The 22,049-nt window shown below is 39.2% G+C and overlaps 1 protein-coding gene across 1 annotated transcript; it reads right to left on the minus strand.

Annotated features, from left to right (window-relative positions):
• Positions 1-13,075: 13,075 nt before the first annotated feature.
• On the minus strand, positions 13,076-18,529 carry LOC115605559 (arg8-vasotocin receptor-like). The gene is made up of 2 exons (XM_030480193.1): positions 15,850-18,529; positions 13,076-14,789 (listed from the first exon to the last, which is right to left on the minus strand). Exons 1-2 carry the CDS (start codon positions 16,763-16,765, stop codon positions 14,590-14,592), a joined length of 1,116 nt encoding a protein of 371 aa, XP_030336053.1. The 5' UTR covers positions 16,766-18,529; the 3' UTR covers positions 13,076-14,589.
• Positions 18,530-22,049: the final 3,520 nt, after the last annotated feature.

Below are 22,049 nucleotides of genomic sequence, written 5' to 3' on the forward strand. Positions count from 1 at the left end.
AATAGCAAGGATAGGCAGACTCCAGACTACACAGCCATTAGCCACAGGCTTGGTCACGCCAGCCTCTTCTCTGGCCATTCCAGAAATACTGGATGACAAAGCTGCCCCCAGCCAGCCAGACTGTCCCTCACACATCTATGCATATACAAGAGGCTTAAAGTAGACATACATGTAACAGACTTGAAATCATTAGATTAGCCTATTTTGGCTGCCCAATCACCCAGTGTCACCCTTACCTCTCAGTCAAGCCTACAATCCGTAAAAGACATTTCTGCTTGGGATATGACCCACATCTGTGTCCACACAAATCACAGAGAAGATTTCACATAAGATTGGCATTGACGTGAAGTAAGCATCTTCCTGATGTGCACTGTAGATTAATGGAGAGAAGAGAGGAAGGAGATAGACTAAGAAAAGAGATCTGTAAGACAGAACAACTTCCTGGAGATGTTTTGGGCTTAGGAGCTAAGACTCAGAGTGAGAATTAGAAGGAAGACAAGAGCATGGCAAAAGGCAATCAAAACCAAAGACAGACAAAAGAAGCTGATTGTAACTAGGCTGACTTTAAGCTAATAAATTGAAGAAACTGTGGGTGGAAGAAACAAAGGAAAACAAGGAGAGCAGTCTCGTTCTCCTAAAGAAACATTGGCTGGCTGAGGAGGAGGCCCTCAAGCTGGATGCTGCAGCCCTGCAGGTAGCTGTCACATGGTCTTCCCTTCCCAGCCTTACCAAGGAAGCAAGATTAATACAGCATTAGCTCAAAGCTAACACCCTCAACTTTCTGAAGGACCCTTCTGAAGTCACATCACCTCTGAACTCTGCTCAGCTATTATACAGTGACCATGCTATGTCTTGACAGATGCTTGTCATGGGGAAAAGATGTTCAATTCACATATTTTAAATAAATTAAGATAAAAGTTATACATAATTGCCAGTGAGCTCAGGATCAATACCACTCAAAATCAATACCACAGTATCAGACACTTAAAAATGTTAACATATACCCACAGATTTCTAAACACTTCTCTATGACTAACACTAAAAATTTCTACTCTCTCTGATACACACCAGCACTCAAATACACTTGGGTATGCACACATCCCACCTGCCCTCATCCATGTGGTTTATACGCACCAGACTCTCCTGAGAGTGAACTTTCCCCCACTTGCACATCCTTCCTGTTGCAGATGTAGGTGCTCTACTTCCCATGCTGTTTCCTATGGCCCCATAATTCAAAGCCAGTGAGACGTCATCCTGTAGGGTCATCTAAGCATGCCCCAGGAGTGGGTCCTTGCTTGGTACACCCCATACTGTCATTCTAGCTGATGGATGCAGGCTGCTCATCATATCCGAAGGACAGGACATGCCATGAGGTAGACGTATAGCTCATGATACTGGCGAGGCAGCTTTTGATACTGGCGAGGCAGTGTCAAACTAGATTTACACTACTGCTCCTTTCCTACTCCAAGGCCTCTCCTCACTGTTACATATTTTCATGCTTATATTGTTTCTCAAACTGACTTCCTTGTCTCAAAAGTATCTTCATAATTCCCTGGTTTCTCTTTAGTCTGTCCAACATGTACCCTCCTCTTTAACACTGTCAGCTGGGCAGAAACGCTCTCATACATTTTGGGGTATCTTATTCATACACCCTGTGTACATTCACAGTCCCACCCAAAGCAGTTGTTATTCAGGCTGTCCTGCCAAGGGTGGGCTGTGCAGGCACCCCTACAAGTGCTGCTGACACAGTGCCTGAGCTGCCAGATCATACTTGATGAGCATATGGCAGCTTCACAATCAGCCTCAGGAAAACTGTGAAGGCACCAGTAAAATCTGTGGGAAGATACCTACCTTCCCTGAGACAGCCTGAAAGGGAGACAGGACACATAACACAGAGGATTGGATTTCCTATTCTCTCTTCACCTGGCTAAACACAGTGCCTGGTGTCACCAGCAGAATTTGGGGGGGTTTGATCATCATCCCTGGAGGTATTTAAAAGACATGTAGATGTGGCACTTAGGGACATGGCTTATTGGTGGATTTGGCAGTGCTGGGTTAATGGTTAGACTATGTCTTAAAAGTCTTTTCCAATCTAAATGATTCTAGGAGTCTATATATATCACCAAATCCATTAACATTTAATGTTCAAATGAAATAAAGGTTTAAAATATTTATCACACTTTGTTCACAAATCTATCTCAAAGAAGCAAGGACAAGGACAAGAAATAATCTGACATTTGGTTATCACAAGGATGTTAGCCATCTTACTATCACTCCTCCATTTGTAAAAGTCTAGCCTACTTGTCAGACAATTAGTGATAAATGAAACTACTTCTAATGCTGTCTGTCCCCATTAACGAAAAGAAACGTTCTGCCTATCTATCTCCCCTGTCATGTAGTGATAAATGAAACTACTTCTAATGCTGTCTGTCCCCATTAACGAAAAGAAATGTTCTGTCTATCTATCTCCCCGTCACGATTTTTCTCACTTAACATTTAGTCTTATCCAAACAAGAAGGTCCGGCTATCAAAGCTCACTTTTATCATTACGATATTAACTTTTCCCACTCAGGGCTTATGTGAACCCTCAAGATGTCAGGCCTGCTAATCCCTTACCCATCTTTCTGTCATTTTGTACATTTTTGATGCCCCTTGTCAAAGAATTATATCCCTCTGCATGTGTGTAGCAAAGAAGTAATACAGGATAGATTTAGATAACTCTATTAGTCACCTAACTTGTGTAGGCTGTCTGAATAGTTAACAGAAGGATGATTTCTCTGGGGATGATCTCCAGACATTCTGCTGCCTACCTTCTGTCCTCCCCCCAGCTACATATGAAACCTCCCAGTTGCAGCTCCTGTGCCACCTCTGCTTTAGGACTGTTCACCCTCACCAGCCTGATTCTCCAGCCATCCAGGCTGAGAAAGTGCTGGAGGGCAGCATGGTCACTTATTTGTGGATGCAAGGATGCTAGCGTGGAGGCAGGAAGGGTGAGAAGAGTATGGTGTCCTCATCCCATTGCCACATTCAGATGTGGCTGGCCTCGTACCTGAACCAAAGAGTGAAACCAAATCAAGCACTCCCAGGTTCAAGAGTAGTGCAGTGGCCTAAATTAGATGTTGGCTTCCAAAACACTTACCAAGAGCAAAGCAGCATATACTTTTGTGTGCCAGGTTCAGACAGTCAGATACAAAAAGTAACTCCAGAGAGTTGAGTGATTGTTTTCATTTTATTCACTAAACCTCCATTCCAGCAGTGTGCTAGCAGCAGCCAGCAGTAGTGAATAGAAATAGCACCAATTGCGATCTGAGAACAAAACAAAACCGCAAAAAAAGGCTCAATAGGTCTGAAGGATCCATAAAAGTTTTTCCGCTACATAGTCAGAACTTTGCAGTATTCCAAAAACTACTTCATGTAACTCTAATTCAGATACAAAAGTAAAGATTAAGTCATGATGAAATCCAGTACAACTTCTTGACTATTTATATATTGGCATAACTCAAGTGTTCTTGGGAAATATAATACACAAGTATTATGGTCTTCAAAAATTGACTATGAAAAATTGAATAAATGAGCTTCCTTAAAGTGTCCATGAGTAAGTCTTGCCTAGTTGCAAACACAGAGGCTTGAGGCAAAAATAGAATTGATGTTTATAATTTGTGCAGCATACTCTTCTGGACAAGTCACTGAGCAACCTGAACTAATCAATCAATCAGACATGTTTTGAGCAGGGGCTTGGACCCCATCTCCTCCAGAGGTCCTTTCTAACCTTAATAATTGTATGATTCTATGGTACAATATCTAGACCTTATTCATTTAAAGTTAATCCTACTATAAGTCAGTACAAATTCTCATTTTCTTATGGCCATGTTCTTCAAAAAGATCTGAGGAATAACTCAGTATGGAAGATGGAAGGCAGCTGCTCTGGCCTCACAAACACTTACTCAAGCCTGACCACGCAAAATATTCAGTCCTGCTGTGGGCTGGGTTTGTACCTGTTGTCCTGACTCTGCAGACTGGCCCCAGTGTCTCTGCCTCCACAGTGCCTAGTGCCTGAGCTCTGCCTTTTGATTTCCAGCACCCTTTCTTTTCCCTGCTTGCAGCACTCCTTTGATCTGTGGCAAATACCACTACCAATCTATCACATTGCTGCCAAGACCAATCTCCTACATCACAATCAGATTCAGGGATAAAACTACTTTTCACAGTTCACTTTCTTCAAAGATCAGAGACAAGCCCTCAACAGGTAATTAGATCCTTATTAGTTTGAGAACCCTCTGTTCAGCTAATTGATATTCAGTAAGTATGGCATGCTTAATGAAAATAGGGATGATATATTGGCACTTTTATTTAACATCCAGTTTCTTCGATGTAGGCTGGCTTGCTGGGATATTAAAATTAGAACTGAGACAACCTTACAAGCTTCACATTCTTAAAACTTGCTGTAGCTCTCATTTAAGAACACGTTATAAAAGAGTTAATGTTGTTGCCATGTGAAAAATTTATCAGAATAAGCCACCAACATAATTTTCCAAATAGGCATATACAGAAATAATGAGATTTACAAGAAAGCTTGTATCTGAAGCTACTAAGCCTGGTTGAACTTCTGAGGAAGTGCACTCACCGGTATCCTTGGTACCATTCCTGTTTGTTCTCCATGATCACTGGATGTCCCATCTTTATTTAAAGCAAACTTTTAAGGCTCTCACTCTTTTCCCTACATATCATTTCTTTCTTTTCTCACCCATTTCAGTCGCACAATTTACATATTCAGGAAGACAAACACAAGTAGCTCTAAGAATGAGAATATAGTATGAATAAGAATGTAGCATAACTGATTTGTATTTAAGATTATACCTGTAATTAATCTCTATTCTTCAATAAACAAGCTGTTCTTTTAAGGCTTGTATTTTAAAGGCTGCTTTTTGCTAAGACTGCACATATCTTGACCTCTTACTTTAACCACACAACTGTGGGTATCTGAAATACACATTGTATATCACACTGCTTTGTGACTTGAAGATACAGAAAACCTTCATAGTAGTATTTTTATCATGGGTGGCTGCTGAAGGAAGAAGGAGATGCGTTCTCATTTACTAGCAGTGTTGTCCTTCGGGAGTCATGTTCTGGTATCTGTGCTGAGACCAGTGAAGAACAGCACAGGCTGGAAGCCTCTATGTTCAACAGCTGATGTATAGAGTGAAAATAAAACAAACTATGTTAGGAAAATATTCACACTTTCAGATTACTGTAAAGGATTCACAATTTCTATCTTTGGCTGCCTGATAATGTTGCATGTAGTCTTAAATAAAGTGGTGAATATTTTATGGAAGGAATAGCTTTTATCTGTTTAGATAGCACTCAGTATAATAATCTTTAAAGGACTATTTTAAAGGTCTTTTTCATAGCAGAGATGATAAGGAGATAATGAAGGGAATAACTGGTTTATATAGTATTCTTTCCCCATCTGACAAATAAGTAAAGACCAGAAATCCACCCAGATGGCCACATACCCCTTGCATAAGAATAAGATGCTTATCACCCCTTCCTCCAGCTACTATACAGAGAGTGCCAGGGACCAGGGCAGCCCCTGAGGGAAGATAACAAGTGTTCTTCAGACCCTTGCACTACTTTGAATCCTGATGCCTTTAGCCAGACAAAAGATTAGGAGCCCCAAAAGGTGGCAGGTTGTTGTCACCCACTAGAATGCTCATTGGCTTTTTGATCACGATTTAGTCATTGAAACATTAAACAGAACACTACTAAACTTCAGGAAAAATCCCAAGGCTTGGAAAGAAAGAGGTGCCAGACTGCTCAAGCAGCAATCAATTTCAAACCACAGGCATTTAAAAAAAAATTATATAAGCAGCTTAAAATTCGAACTGTTCAACTGCCAAGGAACAAACTAAAAACTTTAATACTTATTACATCATCTGTAGATGTTTTCAGGGGGGTAGGAAAAAATAGTACAAATGCTTCTGTAACTGTGAAATACAAATTGGCATTGTTCACTGACACTCAAACCTGTATTGTTCACTGACCCTCTGTTACAATTTGCTATTCCATAGCATATGTGCTGCAGAAAGCTTGCTTAGTAACTGCCTGTTTTCTACAGCCTATGCTTCCTTAAACATATTTGCTTGGTATTGAGGCAGGCTGTAAATGTGCCCCTCAATTACACAGCAACCGAACAACTGGCAGCACATACGACCACTGGGCTAATGTTGCACAGCATGGAAATGGTTTACAAACATAGTTCTGTATGTGATACATTAAGGTGTTTGACAATATTGTTTTAAAGCCTACCCATGCAGAAATAGCCCCATGTTCTCCAGTGTGGTTTTGGTGGGCACCTGGAGTTCAGCCAGGGTCAACCCACAACAACAGTGAGATGTAAAGTTTGTGCCACAAATGGACATTCATCTAAATCATTTCCACTGCATTATAGACCAGAGGCGAGTGACATTTTGAAATAACTTAAATTAATAAAACTAACTTATTAATTTTCAGACTTCTGGGGCATTCTGTGCAGATTAGAATTTAAAGAAGCAGAACTTAAAAAAAAAATCAGAATAAAATGTTAAGAATTATTTATATTCCTATTTTCCCATTCTCATTATTACAAGGTAAATCAGCATTTGATAATAATGTGAAATTATACAGTGCTAAAATATTAACTTTGAAGGTAAACGATATTTCTACAGTACTATATTGTGTTATTTTCTATATACATAGCATACTCCGTATATTTTCATAATGTTCAGCGTCGAAATTTCTCTTATAGATGCAAGAGGTTGATGAACAATTTGAATATTCAATTCTCATATTTTTGTCTGAATCAACTCCATATTTCCCTCCAGGACACAAATGCATGAAGGCAGAGGAAATATTTCAGCTTTGGAGAGCAGTATAGAAAAAAGACTGAGTATTACAACTTATGCAATTTGTATCAAATACTAAATTTTAACATATAAACACATCTAATTTTGACATGCGTATTTTTATTACAAAATGATGCACTTACCTTTGAAATTGATTTATACAATGGTGGTCAATAGTATTCAAAGGATAGTCCTTTTGTGCCTCCTAATATTTTGCAGATAATGCATATAAAATACTGTATTTATTTTGATCGAAGTCTCAAGTTAACTCTTTGCCTTGTATCAATGAATGAATTCTATCTTGCAGCCTTGACATCTTAAAATAGGATTAGCCTAATGTTACATTTATGATATTCCTCTAACCTGCTTTGATTTATAGACAAGAATCTTTATTAAAGGAAAACTTGAATCTAGTATATTAATACAGAAGTCAGGTATTCAGTCAGCCTGTTCCTCCATTTCAGTAACTGATAATGTATTTTTTTATAGTGTCCCACATAATCAAAAACAAAATTCAACACTGCAGCTTAGAGACTGTCCTTGCTTAAATTGCGAGTAAGATGAGCTGAACTGCCTCATTTTCAGCAGAACAAAGCCTCTATCATAGAACCTCTATCTTCTCTTGAAGAATCATTTTCTACCAAAAGTACCAGACTAAGGTGACATTGTGGGGAAAAAGAGTCAGAAGATAAAGATGCTTATATGTCTATATTTCATACGTTGCATAGATGCAACCACGTCATCCCTTCCTTTTAGCCCCATGGAATGAGGAAGAGGTGGAGGTGGGCGAATGCACCTCTGCCCTCTGAGCTCCTGAAATAGCCAGTTGCACCCTGGTAGGACGTGCCTGACCATCTGCAATGCCTGATCATCTGCAATAATGTCAACTTCCACACACTAGTCACTTGCTTTACCATGTTCATGGCCAGTTGGATATTTAGTGCACTGTATCACAAGCACAGGAAGTAGCTAAGGATTTGCCTGTGCTAGTGCCTCCAACATGAACATCACCTGAGATACTTCTTGATTGCTTTGCCTGTTGGTGTGCATATTTCCATGGGCAGATGGCCTCGTTAATGATACATGTGGTCCAGTTCTGATCATCTGTTGTCATCACTGCTCACAACCTAATAAACACGATATGCTTTAGCTATTGAGTATGCACTTGTAGTGTATGTGCACTCTTAGTACACTCTAAGGGAGCTTTTACATGACATCTTACTCCTATTTGATCTTACACAGCCTCATCAGGGAGCTTTTGGCAGGGAGATTTCCCAAAGACTCTGTATATGCTGAGCATGCTCCATCCAGGAGCTGCAGGAGCAGCAGAGTAGCCCTATAGCACCTCCATGCCATTAACTAGTGTATTAAGCATGCACATACAGACATTCAGGCATTTCTGGAGCTCTAGGTGTTTGACTTTACATCATATCGTTCCTTTAATACAGTCTACAAAGAAGTGGTAAATGCTCCACCCCTGGCAGTGTTCAGGGCCAGGTTGGACAGAGCCTTGGGCGACATGGTCTAGCACGAATTGTCTCTGTCCATGGCAGGGGGATTGGAACTAGGTGATTCTAAGGTCCTTTCCAACCCTTACTATTCTATGGTTCTATGTAAGTATCATGCAATCTAGTAGCACTCCTCTGTGTGAATGAAAACAAATCAAAACAAAATGCTACAGTGGATTTTTTAATCTCTTCTTTCACAGCAAATGCATTAATCTTCAAGATACCCAGGTGCTGAGAAGAAAATAAGGATTTCTTTCCTGAGGTTTTGCTCACATATTTTTTGTCAACAGATAGTTACAGCTGAACATGTACCATCTCAGAATATAAGACTGCATCAGTCTTGTCAACAGAGGATCAGGAATATGAATCATATTGCCAGCAGACTGGAATTTGTATTAAAAGTATCAATAAGTAAGTAGTGTGTTCACATCATGGCTGCCTGCCAGAAGGCTTGCATTCTCTGTGATGAAGTACAATTTTTCCCATCAGTAAGTCAAAAGCTGGAGCCACTCAGCATTAAATCACTTGAGATCAGACATCTATTAACACATTTAGAGGCATGGGAAAACTTTTCCAATATACTGTGATAGCTAGCAGATAATTTATTCCTAGTATCTCTTCAAAGGTGGTGATATAGATAATAACTGAATTCAGGAATAAGCTAAGGAATACAGGACCAGCATCTTAAAGCAACAATTTTGGTTTAATATATACACAGCTAAATGTACAAGAATGAAAGACATTTTTAATGTTTTGTGTCAAAATTCATCTTTGGGTAGCTGCATGGATTTCAATGCACAGAACAATAACCTTGGAACCAAAAAGCATATCTATATCTTTTTAGCTAAACAAAATATCAACATCAGAGGTAAAAGTTGCATTTGTGACTAAAATCATGTATTTTATATTATTTCAGCTTCAGATCTGTTCTACATATGTAGCACTGTGCCAAGTTTATGTTTTGTTTCAAAACTTGCTGTAAGTTATATACCGATTTCATTTAAATAATGATGATGATGATGATGACAATGACAACAACAATGATGATGAGAATATCAAGTCTTTCTTATGTCTAATTTTAATATTCCTTACTGTGTCAAATGTCTTGAGAAGTGGTTACTGGGATGTAAGGTGATGTCTGTCTCTGGTTATATCCAACTCCCCAGACATAATTTCCAGAAATCTTCAAGGTCAAATGTTTTTGTTTGGCATTTTTTCAAACTTCTTTCCCAAATAGCATTGAAATGTTTCCTCCACCAGGTTCTACTGATTCCTATGTTGTTAACTCAGAATCCAGGAGATTTGTTGCTTAAATAAATTTACAATTTTAACAGTTTTTTTGTAAATATAATGAAACGGATGCAAAAAACATAAATCCACATTTCTAAACGTCTTTCAGAGTGTCGGTCATGATATAAAAGAGCATTTTATAAATGCGGTAGCACTTGAACATGTTTGCACTGCATCTCTAGGGCAACATTTGGATAGAAATTCAAGAAGCCTTTGGTTAGAGTTTCATTGCCTCCAAAACTCATTATGGAACTGGATGTTAGAATAGGTACTGGTGGAAAGTATGTGCTTTGGTCTGCTGTGTTGTCAAGAAAAGTAGCAAGAGGGAGTGGGTATGGCCTGCTTAGTTTCACTCAAATCCTATTCTCTCTTTCATTCCTGAAAAAGTGAAGCACAAAATAATGGAAGTTTTAAAGAGGGCTTGTAAAGATGTCCAGAAATTGCCTTCTTAATAAGATTGCTCTCAGAAAATCCTCAACTGCCAATAGCAGGAGCATCATACAAGCCCAAGAGAAAGACACAGCTTCTATCCTTTTGGTTCAGACTCTGGTGTTATGCCCACATAGGACTGAAGAGATGGGTATTGGGATGGCAGTTGGAGTTTTGATGTGGTAGCATAAATTGCATCAGGTTTATTTCTGATTTTCTAACAAACAGTGTGATTTCCTTTATTCAAATCTATATGGATCATCTAATAAAGCAGTAAAGTAATTATTTCTGACTGCCTTACTATAAGTAATACAATTCCTATTTGAACTGCTTTCCTTTGCACTCCTGCTTCGCTGCATGTATGAATCATCTGTTTTACAGCCATGACTGTTTCCTGTAGATACCCAGGGTATTCAGGGCCAAACCCCTACCTTATGAAGACAGAAAATGGCATGCCCTTTCTCTCTTTATTTTTTTTTTCTTTTCTTCCCTTTTTCTCTGAGAAATCCAACCCAAACTGGATTTGACTGAAATAACTGAATAGCTGGATCATCTTACTTTCCCTTTGCCTGTTCATGATACTCTTTAGCCAAGAATAGCTAACATTCACAAGCTCTTGAGGACACTTTTATCCTGGCCATGTGTTTCAGAACTAGACAATACAGCCATGTCTGCATGCCATCTCTGCCTCACATAATAAACTCTGCCAGTTCCAGCTTGGGTCTCCACATCACACTGCCAGTCTTCTCCCAACAATGTGGAGACAGGAGCAGTTTATTTGACCTGATAACTAGTTAACATTGTCAGAACTACGTGATCAGAGTAAAATTGGCAGGACATTAGTTTGGCACCGTCTTTAAAATTTGTCAGCATCATTTCACTGAAAGATTAAAGAGATTATCGCCTGACACCTCTGGCTTCAGCATTCACCAGCAACAAGTATCTGAACTAGGACTGGCTATGTAAATACAGCAACAGTTCTGTAGAATAACAGGATTATCAAAATAAACTGTAAAGAATGCAAAACACGTGTTGGGATTTTAGTTTCATTCTATAGGGTTTGTTTTTTTCTGTAATAAATCTATACAGAATTGGTAGATTACTTTGTATTTGATTCCTCTTATCTGTACTGCAAAACATAAACCAATCATTTTTAAGAAAGAAGCTAATTCCTTTTACTGAACTGTGCCTTTCCCATATGGTAACAAAACCCTGGAAGGTAAAAAAAAAAAGCAACAACCAAACCACAGAGATAAATAGAAACTACTGCAGTGCCAGTACCAACAACATACTCATTCACCTCCAGAGCGTGAACTTGTATGCTATGTATTATTCTGCTCAGAAATGACTTGTGTGAGAAACAGAATCTAGTCATCATTGAAGAAGGCTTTAATCTCATAATTGGATTTTTCCACTTGCATGTGTTTCCACAGTGCCTCCAGGGACCTGTACGTTCGAGTTTCTGATTCTCCCCTATGGGTTAAACACTCTGGCCAGACTAGTGATGCCTCACAGTCGTGTCTCTTAATGAAATACTGTAAATGCCTATTGGAAATCTAAGTGACAGTGAATTGGAAAAGATATAGTCCATCTGTAGAATCAAAATATATAGGAAAACAATGGGATGAGATGTTCAAACTACAGCTCCCAAGAAAACCAATGGTTAAATTTACAAAGAGAAAAATTTAATTATATTTTAAATGTCTTTTTCTTAAGAAGCACGAAAAGCCCTGTTAAAGAACACTTTGTTAAAAAAACAAAAAAAGGAAAAAAAGAAAAAGAAAAGAGTTATCAAAATGAATTTTCCATCATTTAAAAATGAATTTAGACAGAAAATTGTGGACCAGAACCAGACTCCCCACTGAGTGTGTTTGTCACGGGTCAGTGCTGCCCAAGGGGCAGGCAGGGCAGGCCATGCAGGATAATGACTTATAATGACTTACAAGTGAAAAATGCAGCCCAATGCACTTTGCAAGGAAAAAAAGCAGGAATACCTATGTTCAAATACCTCCTGATGGACTGAAACTAAAATTGTCCATAGCCTGTAGTTTGGCACTGTGGTAGACTAACCTTTATTTTTCTTAACAGCAGGCCAGATCTCAGGGCAAAGAAAATTAGAAAGAAAGCACTCAAGAAACAAAAATATCGTTGCTTTCAACATTACAGATAGTGAGCATTCATTATGGAGCTTCAGAAGTTCTGGCATTTCATTCATTACATAATCAAAATATCTGAAATACAGACAGTTAATATTGCTCTCAGGCTTTTATAGAGCACATTGAGCTACTGTTATTTGAGAAATTAAGCTCTACCAAATTATTTGTAGAGCCAGTAACAAATATATGAGTAATGCAGAAATCTAAGTAGTAGAAGATATATATTTTAAATATCAGAGGCCAGATCAGGGGTGTAAAATGACACAGTTCCACTGCAGTCTCTGAGCAGTACTCTGACTTCCATCAGTTCTGGATCTGGATGACTATTTACACACAATTTAAATGCCTGTTTTCCTTCCAAATGTATAGCTTTTGAGGCTTTCAATGTGTTTTGCTGCAAATCCAGTAGTATAATGACACAGGTAATTCCTTGAAGCATTTCTATTTACAGTTCTTTTCCACACTACATATTTTACTATGCAACTAACTGCAATCAAAGAAAGTAGAAAAAAACCTCTACCATTAATCATTGAATTAAGTCATACGGGAGAACCTGAGTGCTAATTTGACTGAAAGTCTTAGAAAGTCAGTGGCTGAACGTAGCAAATATCCTATCAATAGTATGGATTGTATTTTGGATGTTCATACCCCAGATGAGGATACTGTCATTTCAGTTACAGAATTACTCTAACAGGGCACATATGGGGTAGAAATACCAACTATTAATTAAAGAGAGGTGAAAAAATCAAACAAAACAAACAAACAAAAAAAAAGTAAGAAAAAAGTATCAATTACAATTATAATAAGAGACTTCATACAGACTCTTCCCATTCCTGTCATGCTCTGGTACCATCTTCATTCACCTTCTTACTCTTCCTAATTTTCAGAGACCTGTTCTTCTTGCCAGTCAGACTGGGACACTAGCTTTACTCGTAATAAAGAATAGCAATATTTGGTTCACACCTTTATCTGGTCTAATTATACAGGGAATAGAAGTGATAGCATAATCAGCACACATTAACCTGAAATGTAAGTATTCATTGTACAGCAGCACTTCTCACAATCCAATCAGTATTTAGCTTAAATCATTATTTCTTTGAGTATAGTTTAAAGACTATTAACACCCCACACACACACTATTATAGCTTTTCCATTGAAATTTGAGATTGCTAGCATTCACAAAAATGAAATGTGAATAGCACTGATGAAACATAGTATAAGGTAGGCAGATGATATGCAAGTATCACCAAGAATCTCTGTGAATGCAGGTCTAGTCTCACCTGAAAGAGCCTTCCTGATATTCCTTCCATACTCCTCTGATTAGATTGCAAGCACTGAAAGGAGAATAAATAGCTACCTGCATAAAACACCCACAAACTAGCAAGCAAACGGCATTCTGAAATAAAAATATGCAGATTTATTTTTATCATGAAGGGAAAGTAATTGAATTTGAGTCTGAAGGGGTTCTAAGCACACTCTGTCAATAAAATGCATGCCAAGACAAAAAGGTCTGAATACCAAATGAAAGTGTACATTCCTAAAGCCCATTGTTGTTTAACTATGTATACATGTGTGTACTGAGGGAAGTGGGAGTCACTTAACTGCTTGCACATCAGGAAATATATGGAAGATCAAATGCCATAGTGTAAAGCCACAAACCTGGACTGCTACTCTGCTGATGATACCCGTGATCCACAATGGCATTTGAAACTGAAGTAGGTATTCATTGTCATAACAATATCAAATTCCCTCTTTTTTTTTAATTCCATTATGCTGCTTGGCATTTTATAAGTGTACATAAGGAGTTAATTTAAAGCAGGTATTGATAATAGCTGGCAAAGGATTTTCCTGGCTTTCTGCTGCCTTCTCAAGATTTACCAGACTGTTCCCCAGTCACAGGAGAATGATGAAGAATTCATGGTTCAATTGGAAAACATGTTCAAGTCTAAATACGTCAGATTCTTTTCCAATTATGTTTTAATTTGTTGGACCAGTTAGTTGTAAAATTTTACTACTTAGAAACCCAGAATCAGAGAAGGGAAAGTACTTCAGGACAAAAAATATCTAAGATACTTTTACATATCTCTATCGGTCTTTACAAGAATTCACTCTGGTAACATAGTAGTGATGGAAGTATTGAGTCAGGCTTGAGCAACACAGAAACTTCCTGTATATGCTACAAAACTGCAGAGAAACATATTTATACAACAAAAAATAATCTGCCAGTTTCCTTATCCACAAAACATGGGATGGTGGTAAAACACTGATACGTCTTGCGAACATAGCAAATGTAATGTAAACAGAAACACAAAAAGCAGTCAACATTTATGCAGCAGTACTGTTTTCCTCAGGGTCTCTGTCTACGAGATGAATGCTCCCCGTGATCACTGATTCCTCTTGAGCCGAGATGTTCTCCAGCTGCTTATTTGTGCAATATGGAATGTGGCCACAAAAATACATGTAAATCCAGGGGTTGGTACAGCTATTTAAATTGCCAAGGAGCATGATAATGGTGAATGCTGAACCTAGAATGAAACAGTTAAAGGAATAACACAGTCAATAAAGCACTCATATAAATAAGTAACATTTTCATAGTCTGCTGCTTTCTGGTGTACCTGTTCACATACTAAAGTTAATCTAAGAGGAGGAAATTCCCATTTATTCAATGAAATTTTTAACTGTTGAAGGTATGAAGCACACATTATTCTATGCATTTCAGATTTAAATAATTCCAAATAGCTCTTTTTTGATGGAGCTGCATTAGATTTAAAAGCAGTTACTAATCTGCTATACAGATACAGATATAGATATTGATATAAATGTATGTAGAATAAGAGTCAAATTCACACTGACAGGAAGAATTCTTAAAACAAAGCTCAGAAGATGGGCTTTTTTCATCAGGCAGAGCTATTATCCTTTTTTTTTTTTTTCTTTGGTTTATATCTTTGAGTTTAGAATATGTGAACTTAAATAGTCACATACAGAGTCTGCCTTTCACAAAGAGGCAACGGTATAAGTTTGACAAGATTAATGTTTTTTACAACATGGTATTCAATACCCCTTTCAGGCTTGCTTTTTTGCTTTATAAACAGCTGTTTCACAACTTTTAATTGTTTCACAGTGTACTACAGAGATTTCATCAATATGATTTCAATATTCAAAAAAACCCAGATGTCTTATAGCATTACTGGTCTATCTAATAAATAAGAAATATTTCTTTTATTACTTAGAATAGTTCATCCTTTTCACCTCAAGAAACAAAAAAACCTGCAGCTATGATACCTAAAACCTCCAAAAGTCTGAATCCTTGCTAGAGCAGATAATACTTTTCACTGTGCTGTTCATTAATGTTTGAATCATTAATCACTCAAAACACACAAAATACACACTTGTATGTTTTGACCACATAACATTAAGTTCTCTGAACCTAATTAAATACAATAGATAATCAATGCAGAAATTTCTTTTAATCATACTCAAATGATCACATGTAACTTTTACACAAAAGCAAAGTGCAAATTTAAAGCAACATAGCAATTTGCTAGCCTGCTATGAAGTTATGAATGAGGATGGAGAGTATCTTACCTTCTGTCACGACACTGGGGAACCACACAGACCACAGCTGTGCAATGAAGAAAGGTGACCAACAGAGAACATATGCAACAACTGTTACCACTGTCATTTTTACAGTCTTGATCATAGCCTTTGAAATACAGTTCACACTGCTTGCTCGGGATGGCAGGACTTGCTTCTGATTTGTTACTTCGTATTCATTCTGGTTTTTGACATACATATTTCTTTTGATTTTTCTGCAAATCTTAACCTGGCACGTGATGAGGATGGCTGAGGGAACGAAGAATATAACTACAAAAATCCAAGTCACATATGCCCTTGGGCCCCATGGCTGAATAAACTCACCCCAACATTCAAAGACACCTGGAGATATTTCAGTCTTAGAAAAGATAAATACCTGTGGTAGGCTAAGAATCAGTGATATAGACCAGCTGGTGCAAATGGGGATGTTCCAGAGAGCTCTCTTCTTTTGGAAAGTGACCATAGGGTAGCAAACTGCTTGATATCTGTCCACTGTCATGACCACTATCATATAAGTAGAGGCAAACATGCCGAGTAATTGTAGATACTTGATACTTCTGCACAAGAAATCTGGCCCTATGAAAACTTCTGTAATATCCCATATGAGTTGAGGCAGCACTTGAAAAAAGGCTACCACCAAGTCAGCGATACTGAGGTGAAGCATGAACACATACATCCTAGAGATCTTCCTTCTTCTTCGCCACAGCACCAGTATGAGAATAAAATTGCCCACAGACGCTGTCAAAAATATGACCCCCAGTACAGCAATCTCTACTTGAGCTAATTGCTCATCTCTTTCTGGTCTTCCAACAGGATCTGACTGGTTTGTCAAACTCAGGAATTTGTGAGGAGAAGGACTCTCGGTCTGATGTATGTTATCCTGCATAGGAAATGAAAAATTCTTCATAGTGCACAGCAGCCACTTAAAGTAGCTGCTACTTGCAACTCAGGCTGACAGCTGTAAAGCACTGGCTAGCAAACAGACCAGCCTGGGTTCAGGTTTCAGTATATCTTCAAGCAAATATCCTCCTGCTTGTGCGAACTACAGCAGTGGGACCTGGATCTTGATAAAATTCTGCCTCTTGCTGGCATGCAAAAAGGCTTTATATAGGCTCCCAGCAGACAGAGCCTTATGTAACTGCAGAGCCCTTGGGTAGGCTGCAGGGAACACAGCCAAAGGCAGACCGAGCCACACAATTGGGGGAAATATATAAATAAAAGGCAAACTTCAGAGGCTCAACGTAATTCAATTACTCACTTCAGTCGAAGACCGAACTTGTAAATAGCTGTGGCCAAAATCGTACTTAAATGATCCTACTCGGGAGAGTTCTTGCAAATATTTTTTATGCAAACCAGAAGCGCACGCTTCGGACGAAGTGAGAGGAATGTTTATACGTAGATGGAAAGTTGGGCCCTGAGCTCAGGCGCATCATAACTGCAATTCTCTAGGCTCCTGGGGCACGACCACATCCTAAATGCAGCAGGGACAAAGAAATGCAATTTTCCATCACTGCCACTTTTTTTTTTTTTCCCCTTCTCTTTTCTGGAGTTACCTGATTAAAAAAAACAAACAAACAAACAAACAAACAAACAAAAAAAAAAAAGGTAAATAAATAAATATTTGACCTGCCCTAAAAATAATGTTTTTATTTCAAGACGGGGTCAAGGCTTAGAGGTTTTTTCTCAGCAAAATGAAAAATAACACATGTGAAATAAATTATTTTTAATGGGATTGTGAGTCTACTGAGGATTTAATAGAAAAATAAGTGAAAATTCAATGGGAAATCCAACTGAAGAAAAGGTCTTTACAACAAAACAATTTTCAAGTGTCTCTATTCTACTATAGTGCTAAAGGCTGGGAGGTCATTTTTCAGTATTTAATAATTTTTATTTTTGTGGAGTAAGTTGTATCATGACCACAAGAATTTCCATGGGTTTTGACCTTCTCTATGACTTTTGCGTGTTCTTAGTGGCAGATAAAAACAGCGATTTTGATTTAATTTCATTTCTTCTCCCTCAGTCTGCCCCTTTAATCACAAAAGAGAGATTTAATAAAATGAATTAATCTAATATGAAAGATAACACATATTTGTATGCAATCTTCTTTGAAGCTACAGCACTCATATCCTTTTGTTTACAGTTGGGAGACTGGCAATTTGAAGTCTTCCTGAGGAGGAAACTGGTAAGGTTAAAAGTACGTCCATGCTGCATGTACATGTATAGTACACAATACTGCACCTACACTGATTAATCACTGTGATCACGACTATGTTACAAAACCAGCTCAGGAATCTCACAAACAGACTACCATCTCTTTAGCACTAAATGTATCAACAGACAGGAGAAAGGCAAATTCATAAACAGGATGCTGAAGTAGACTACAATGGTTTATAAAATCAGCATGATCTCTTTTCTCTCCTTCTTTCCCCTTCAATCCCATTGTGGGACTGATATTAATACCTCGTCCTAGTTTCAGCTGGGATAGAGTTAATTTTCTTCTTCTTAGTAGCTGGTGCAGTGTTGCGTTGTGGCTTTAGTCTGGGAACAATGCTGATAACACACCAATGTTTTAGTTGCTTCACAGTAGCACTTACCTCAGTCAAGGACTTTTCAGTCTCTCATGCTCTTCCAGTGAGGAGGGGCACAAGAAGCTGGGAGGAAGCAGAGACAGGACACCTGACTCAAACAGGCCAAAGGGTATTCCATACCACAGCTCGTCATGCCCAGTATATAAACTGGGAGAAGCTGGTTGGGAGCTTCTGATCACTGCTCAGGAATGAGCTGGGTATCAGTCAGTGGGTGGTGAGCAATTGTATTGTGCATCACTTATTGATTTTCTTTTCAGGGGGGGTATTCCTCTCTCTTTCTCCCTCCTCCTCTATAATTATTAATATTATTGCTGTTGTTGTTGTTGATGATGTTATTATTATTGTTGTCATCATCATCATTACTATATTTAATTATTAAACTGTTCTTATCTCAACCCCCAGGTTTTTACCTTTTTTCTGATTCTTCTCATCCCACCAGGGTGGGGAGTGGGGCATGAGTAAGCTGCTGCATGGTACTTAGTTGCCACCTATGGTTAAACCATGACAACCTCAAGCAAGGGTAAGACTATGAGAACAGATCACAGAGAAACTGAACAATCTCAGCAAACCTTGCTACTGACAGCAGCTGTAAGAATCCATAATCCAGATTTGGCTGAACACTGCTGCAGCTGCCTGAGTTTACAACAGCTTTTCTCTAATACCATGTTGCAAAGAGTACGAATCACAACAAATTAACGTAGTATACCAGATAATTTTTTTCCTAAATGGAAGCCTATTTGTAGAAAATCTTGGTTCCCAAGGTTGTTTCCTTTTAGTTTTCCCCCCACTTCAGAATCTATCTATCTCAATTAGGGGGAAACAGCATGTCAAGACCATAAGGAAACAAACGGGTTTGCCTTTACCCTCACACTCCCTTCCCAGCAAATTGAAGAAGAGTAACTGAATTGGCCCCAGGCCACTAACCCCTGGAAACTCTGCTGATAGCAGACACTGAGCTGTAGAACAGGCTGGCTTATCTCCAGTTCTCTCTTCAGATGGAGAAAAAATTTTGGGTGTGTGCTCCAAAATTACCTTGACCATCCTCACTCCATGAGTTAACAAAAAGCCGGGCAGGATCTTTACTCTTCTAGCAGAATACGGAGTAAACATGCACACCTAGGCAGAGCTAGGGCTACGTGGGTTGAAACAGGAACATGTTGAATACAAAACTAAGCCCAGGCTCAGGCATTGAAGATAAAAACAAATTTAAGTTTCATGATCTGAAAGATGATCAAGGAATTATACGTAAAAAGACCAGAATGTGCAATACAAGTCACCTCTGGGATAACTAACAGAAGACTAACAGAATGTAGTACCAGAAGCATGTATTTGTACAATTTTCACAATACATAATGTATGGTAGACATATATTTCAGGGAAAGGTGTTTGTCACTTAACCTAAAACAATTCAACAAGAGCCCTGAGAACATACAGCTCTTTCAAGGCCTGCACACATACACAGCACACAGTGTCCGGACAGCAGACATGCTATAATAGGTATCAGACCCAGCATGTGGATACAGGTTAAAGGGCAAGCACACTGTGCAACAAGAAGACTTTGCCATGTTTATAAAAAGGGAGGTGGCCCTCTTTGTATAAATTGTTCTAGTGATGTAAGACTATGCTCCATCTTGCATATAATCAGTTCAATGTAACTTAATATTTTCATAACTTTGTAATTGTGCCCTTTCCATCTTTTTCATCCGCACTAGCAGACATTCAGGATAATGTCATATTGAAATTTAATCCACTCTGGGACTATAACTTGCTGAGAAAATTAAAAAAGGATAACAGATGAAAATATTTAAGTCCCCTTAGCTGTTCTTTTACTCCAATAGCATCCTTCTCCTGCTGCCTAGCTTTGCTTCATTCCAAACCACATCTGTCCAAGTTAAATTTTTTTCCTAAATTATTTATGTTCAGTAGTGTGGGAAGGCACATTTTAATTAACTTCTGCTGAAATCTAATGTTTCTTGGCTAGCTAGTAGGGAGAGATTCAGCTCACAGATTAAGACTTAAATTTAGATGTCTGCTTAGAATTACAGAATCATACAGCTGCTCAAGAAAGGGACAACACTGAATTCATACAATCGTAGAATCATAAAGTATTTTGGGTGGGAAAGGACTTTAAGATCAACTAGTTCCAACCCCCTGCCATGGGCAGGGACCCCTTCTACTAGACCATGTTGTTCAAACCCCTGTCCAACCTGGCCTTGAGACCAGTTTACTTAGAGTTTGTCCAGTCAGGTCTCGAAAACCTCCAAGACCGTAGACCCCAAATCCTCCCTGGGTAACCAGTTGCAAATGCTTAATTATTCTTTTTAGGAAAAAGTTTTCCTTAGATGTCACCAGACCTGCCCCTGATTCTGACCATCTTCTCTTGTTCTCCCATGACCTCAGTAAGAGCATGGCTGGCACCTCTTGCCGGCCTGTCCATAGGTACTGGGGGGCACTGTTAGGGCCCCTGAAGCCATCTGTCCTCCAGGCTGAACTAGCTGTATTGGAAGCCTTGCCAAGAATGTTGTATTTGAGGAGTTTTTGATCTTGAAGAAGACATGTCTCCTCTACTGAGCCTTGTTCTTAAAGCCTATGCTGACACCGGTGAATGTTAAGACAGAGATGATGTCCCAGCTTGTCCAGAGAAGATGATTGTTTGCTACACAAAATAAAAAGCTCCACAATGTGGGAAGGAGGAAGTACCCCCACAGATGGCATCTGTGCAGTGTGCTGGGATCCATCTAAAGTCTGTCCAATGAGAATTTGGTCATTTGCGGGTCATAGTAGTAGGGGACTCTACTTTGAAAGGCACAGAGGCATCCATCTGCCGGCCTGATCCAGTCTCGAGGGAGGTGTGTTGCCTGCCAGGGGCTCAGACCAGGGATGTTGCTGAGAGGCTGCCTGCTCTAGTAAGTCCTGCTGACTATTACCCCCTTCTAGTGGTCCATGTGGGTACTAGAGATATAGATAGCAGTAGCCTGGAGAACATTAAGAGGGACTACAGAGCCCTGGGAGAGGTGGTTAGGGGCTCTGGAGCTCAGTTTTTTCATCGATTCTCCAGGACAAAGGGGAGGACCTTAAAAAAGCTAGGCGCGTTTGGCAGGTTAATAAATGGTTAGAATGGTGGTGCCATAGTCAGGGGTTTGGCTATTTGGATCATGGGGCTCCATTTGGGAGGCCAGGTCTACTGGAGGCTGGTGGAGCTGGTCTGACAAAGAAGGGGAAGAGCTGTTTTGGTAGGAGGCTTGCCAGGCTGGTCAAGAAAGCTTTAAACTGGATGTGTTGGGGGAGGGGAGCATTGATCCATCCCAACACTCCTGGTCAGTTGCCAGCACCTGTAATAAGTGCTTGGAGCGAGGCAGAGGTGTTCCAGCTGCCCCAGCCATTAAGTCGGCTGCATTTGGAGCTTGGCTAAGGTGCCTCTATACAAACGCCCGTAGTAGGGGGAACAAGCAAGAGGAATTAGAGATGTGTGCAAGGCTACGGGAATATGATGTCATTGGTATCACAGAAACATGGTGGGATGGCTCCTATGAGTGGAATGTCGGAATGGAAGGTTACAGGCTGTTTAGAAAAGACAGGCCAGGCAGATGGGGAGGGGGCGTT

The sequence above is a fragment of the Strigops habroptila genome, chromosome 3, assembly GCF_004027225.2.
Source record: "Strigops habroptila isolate Jane chromosome 3, bStrHab1.2.pri, whole genome shotgun sequence".
NCBI classification, from domain to species: Eukaryota; Metazoa; Chordata; class Aves; order Psittaciformes; family Psittacidae; genus Strigops; species Strigops habroptila.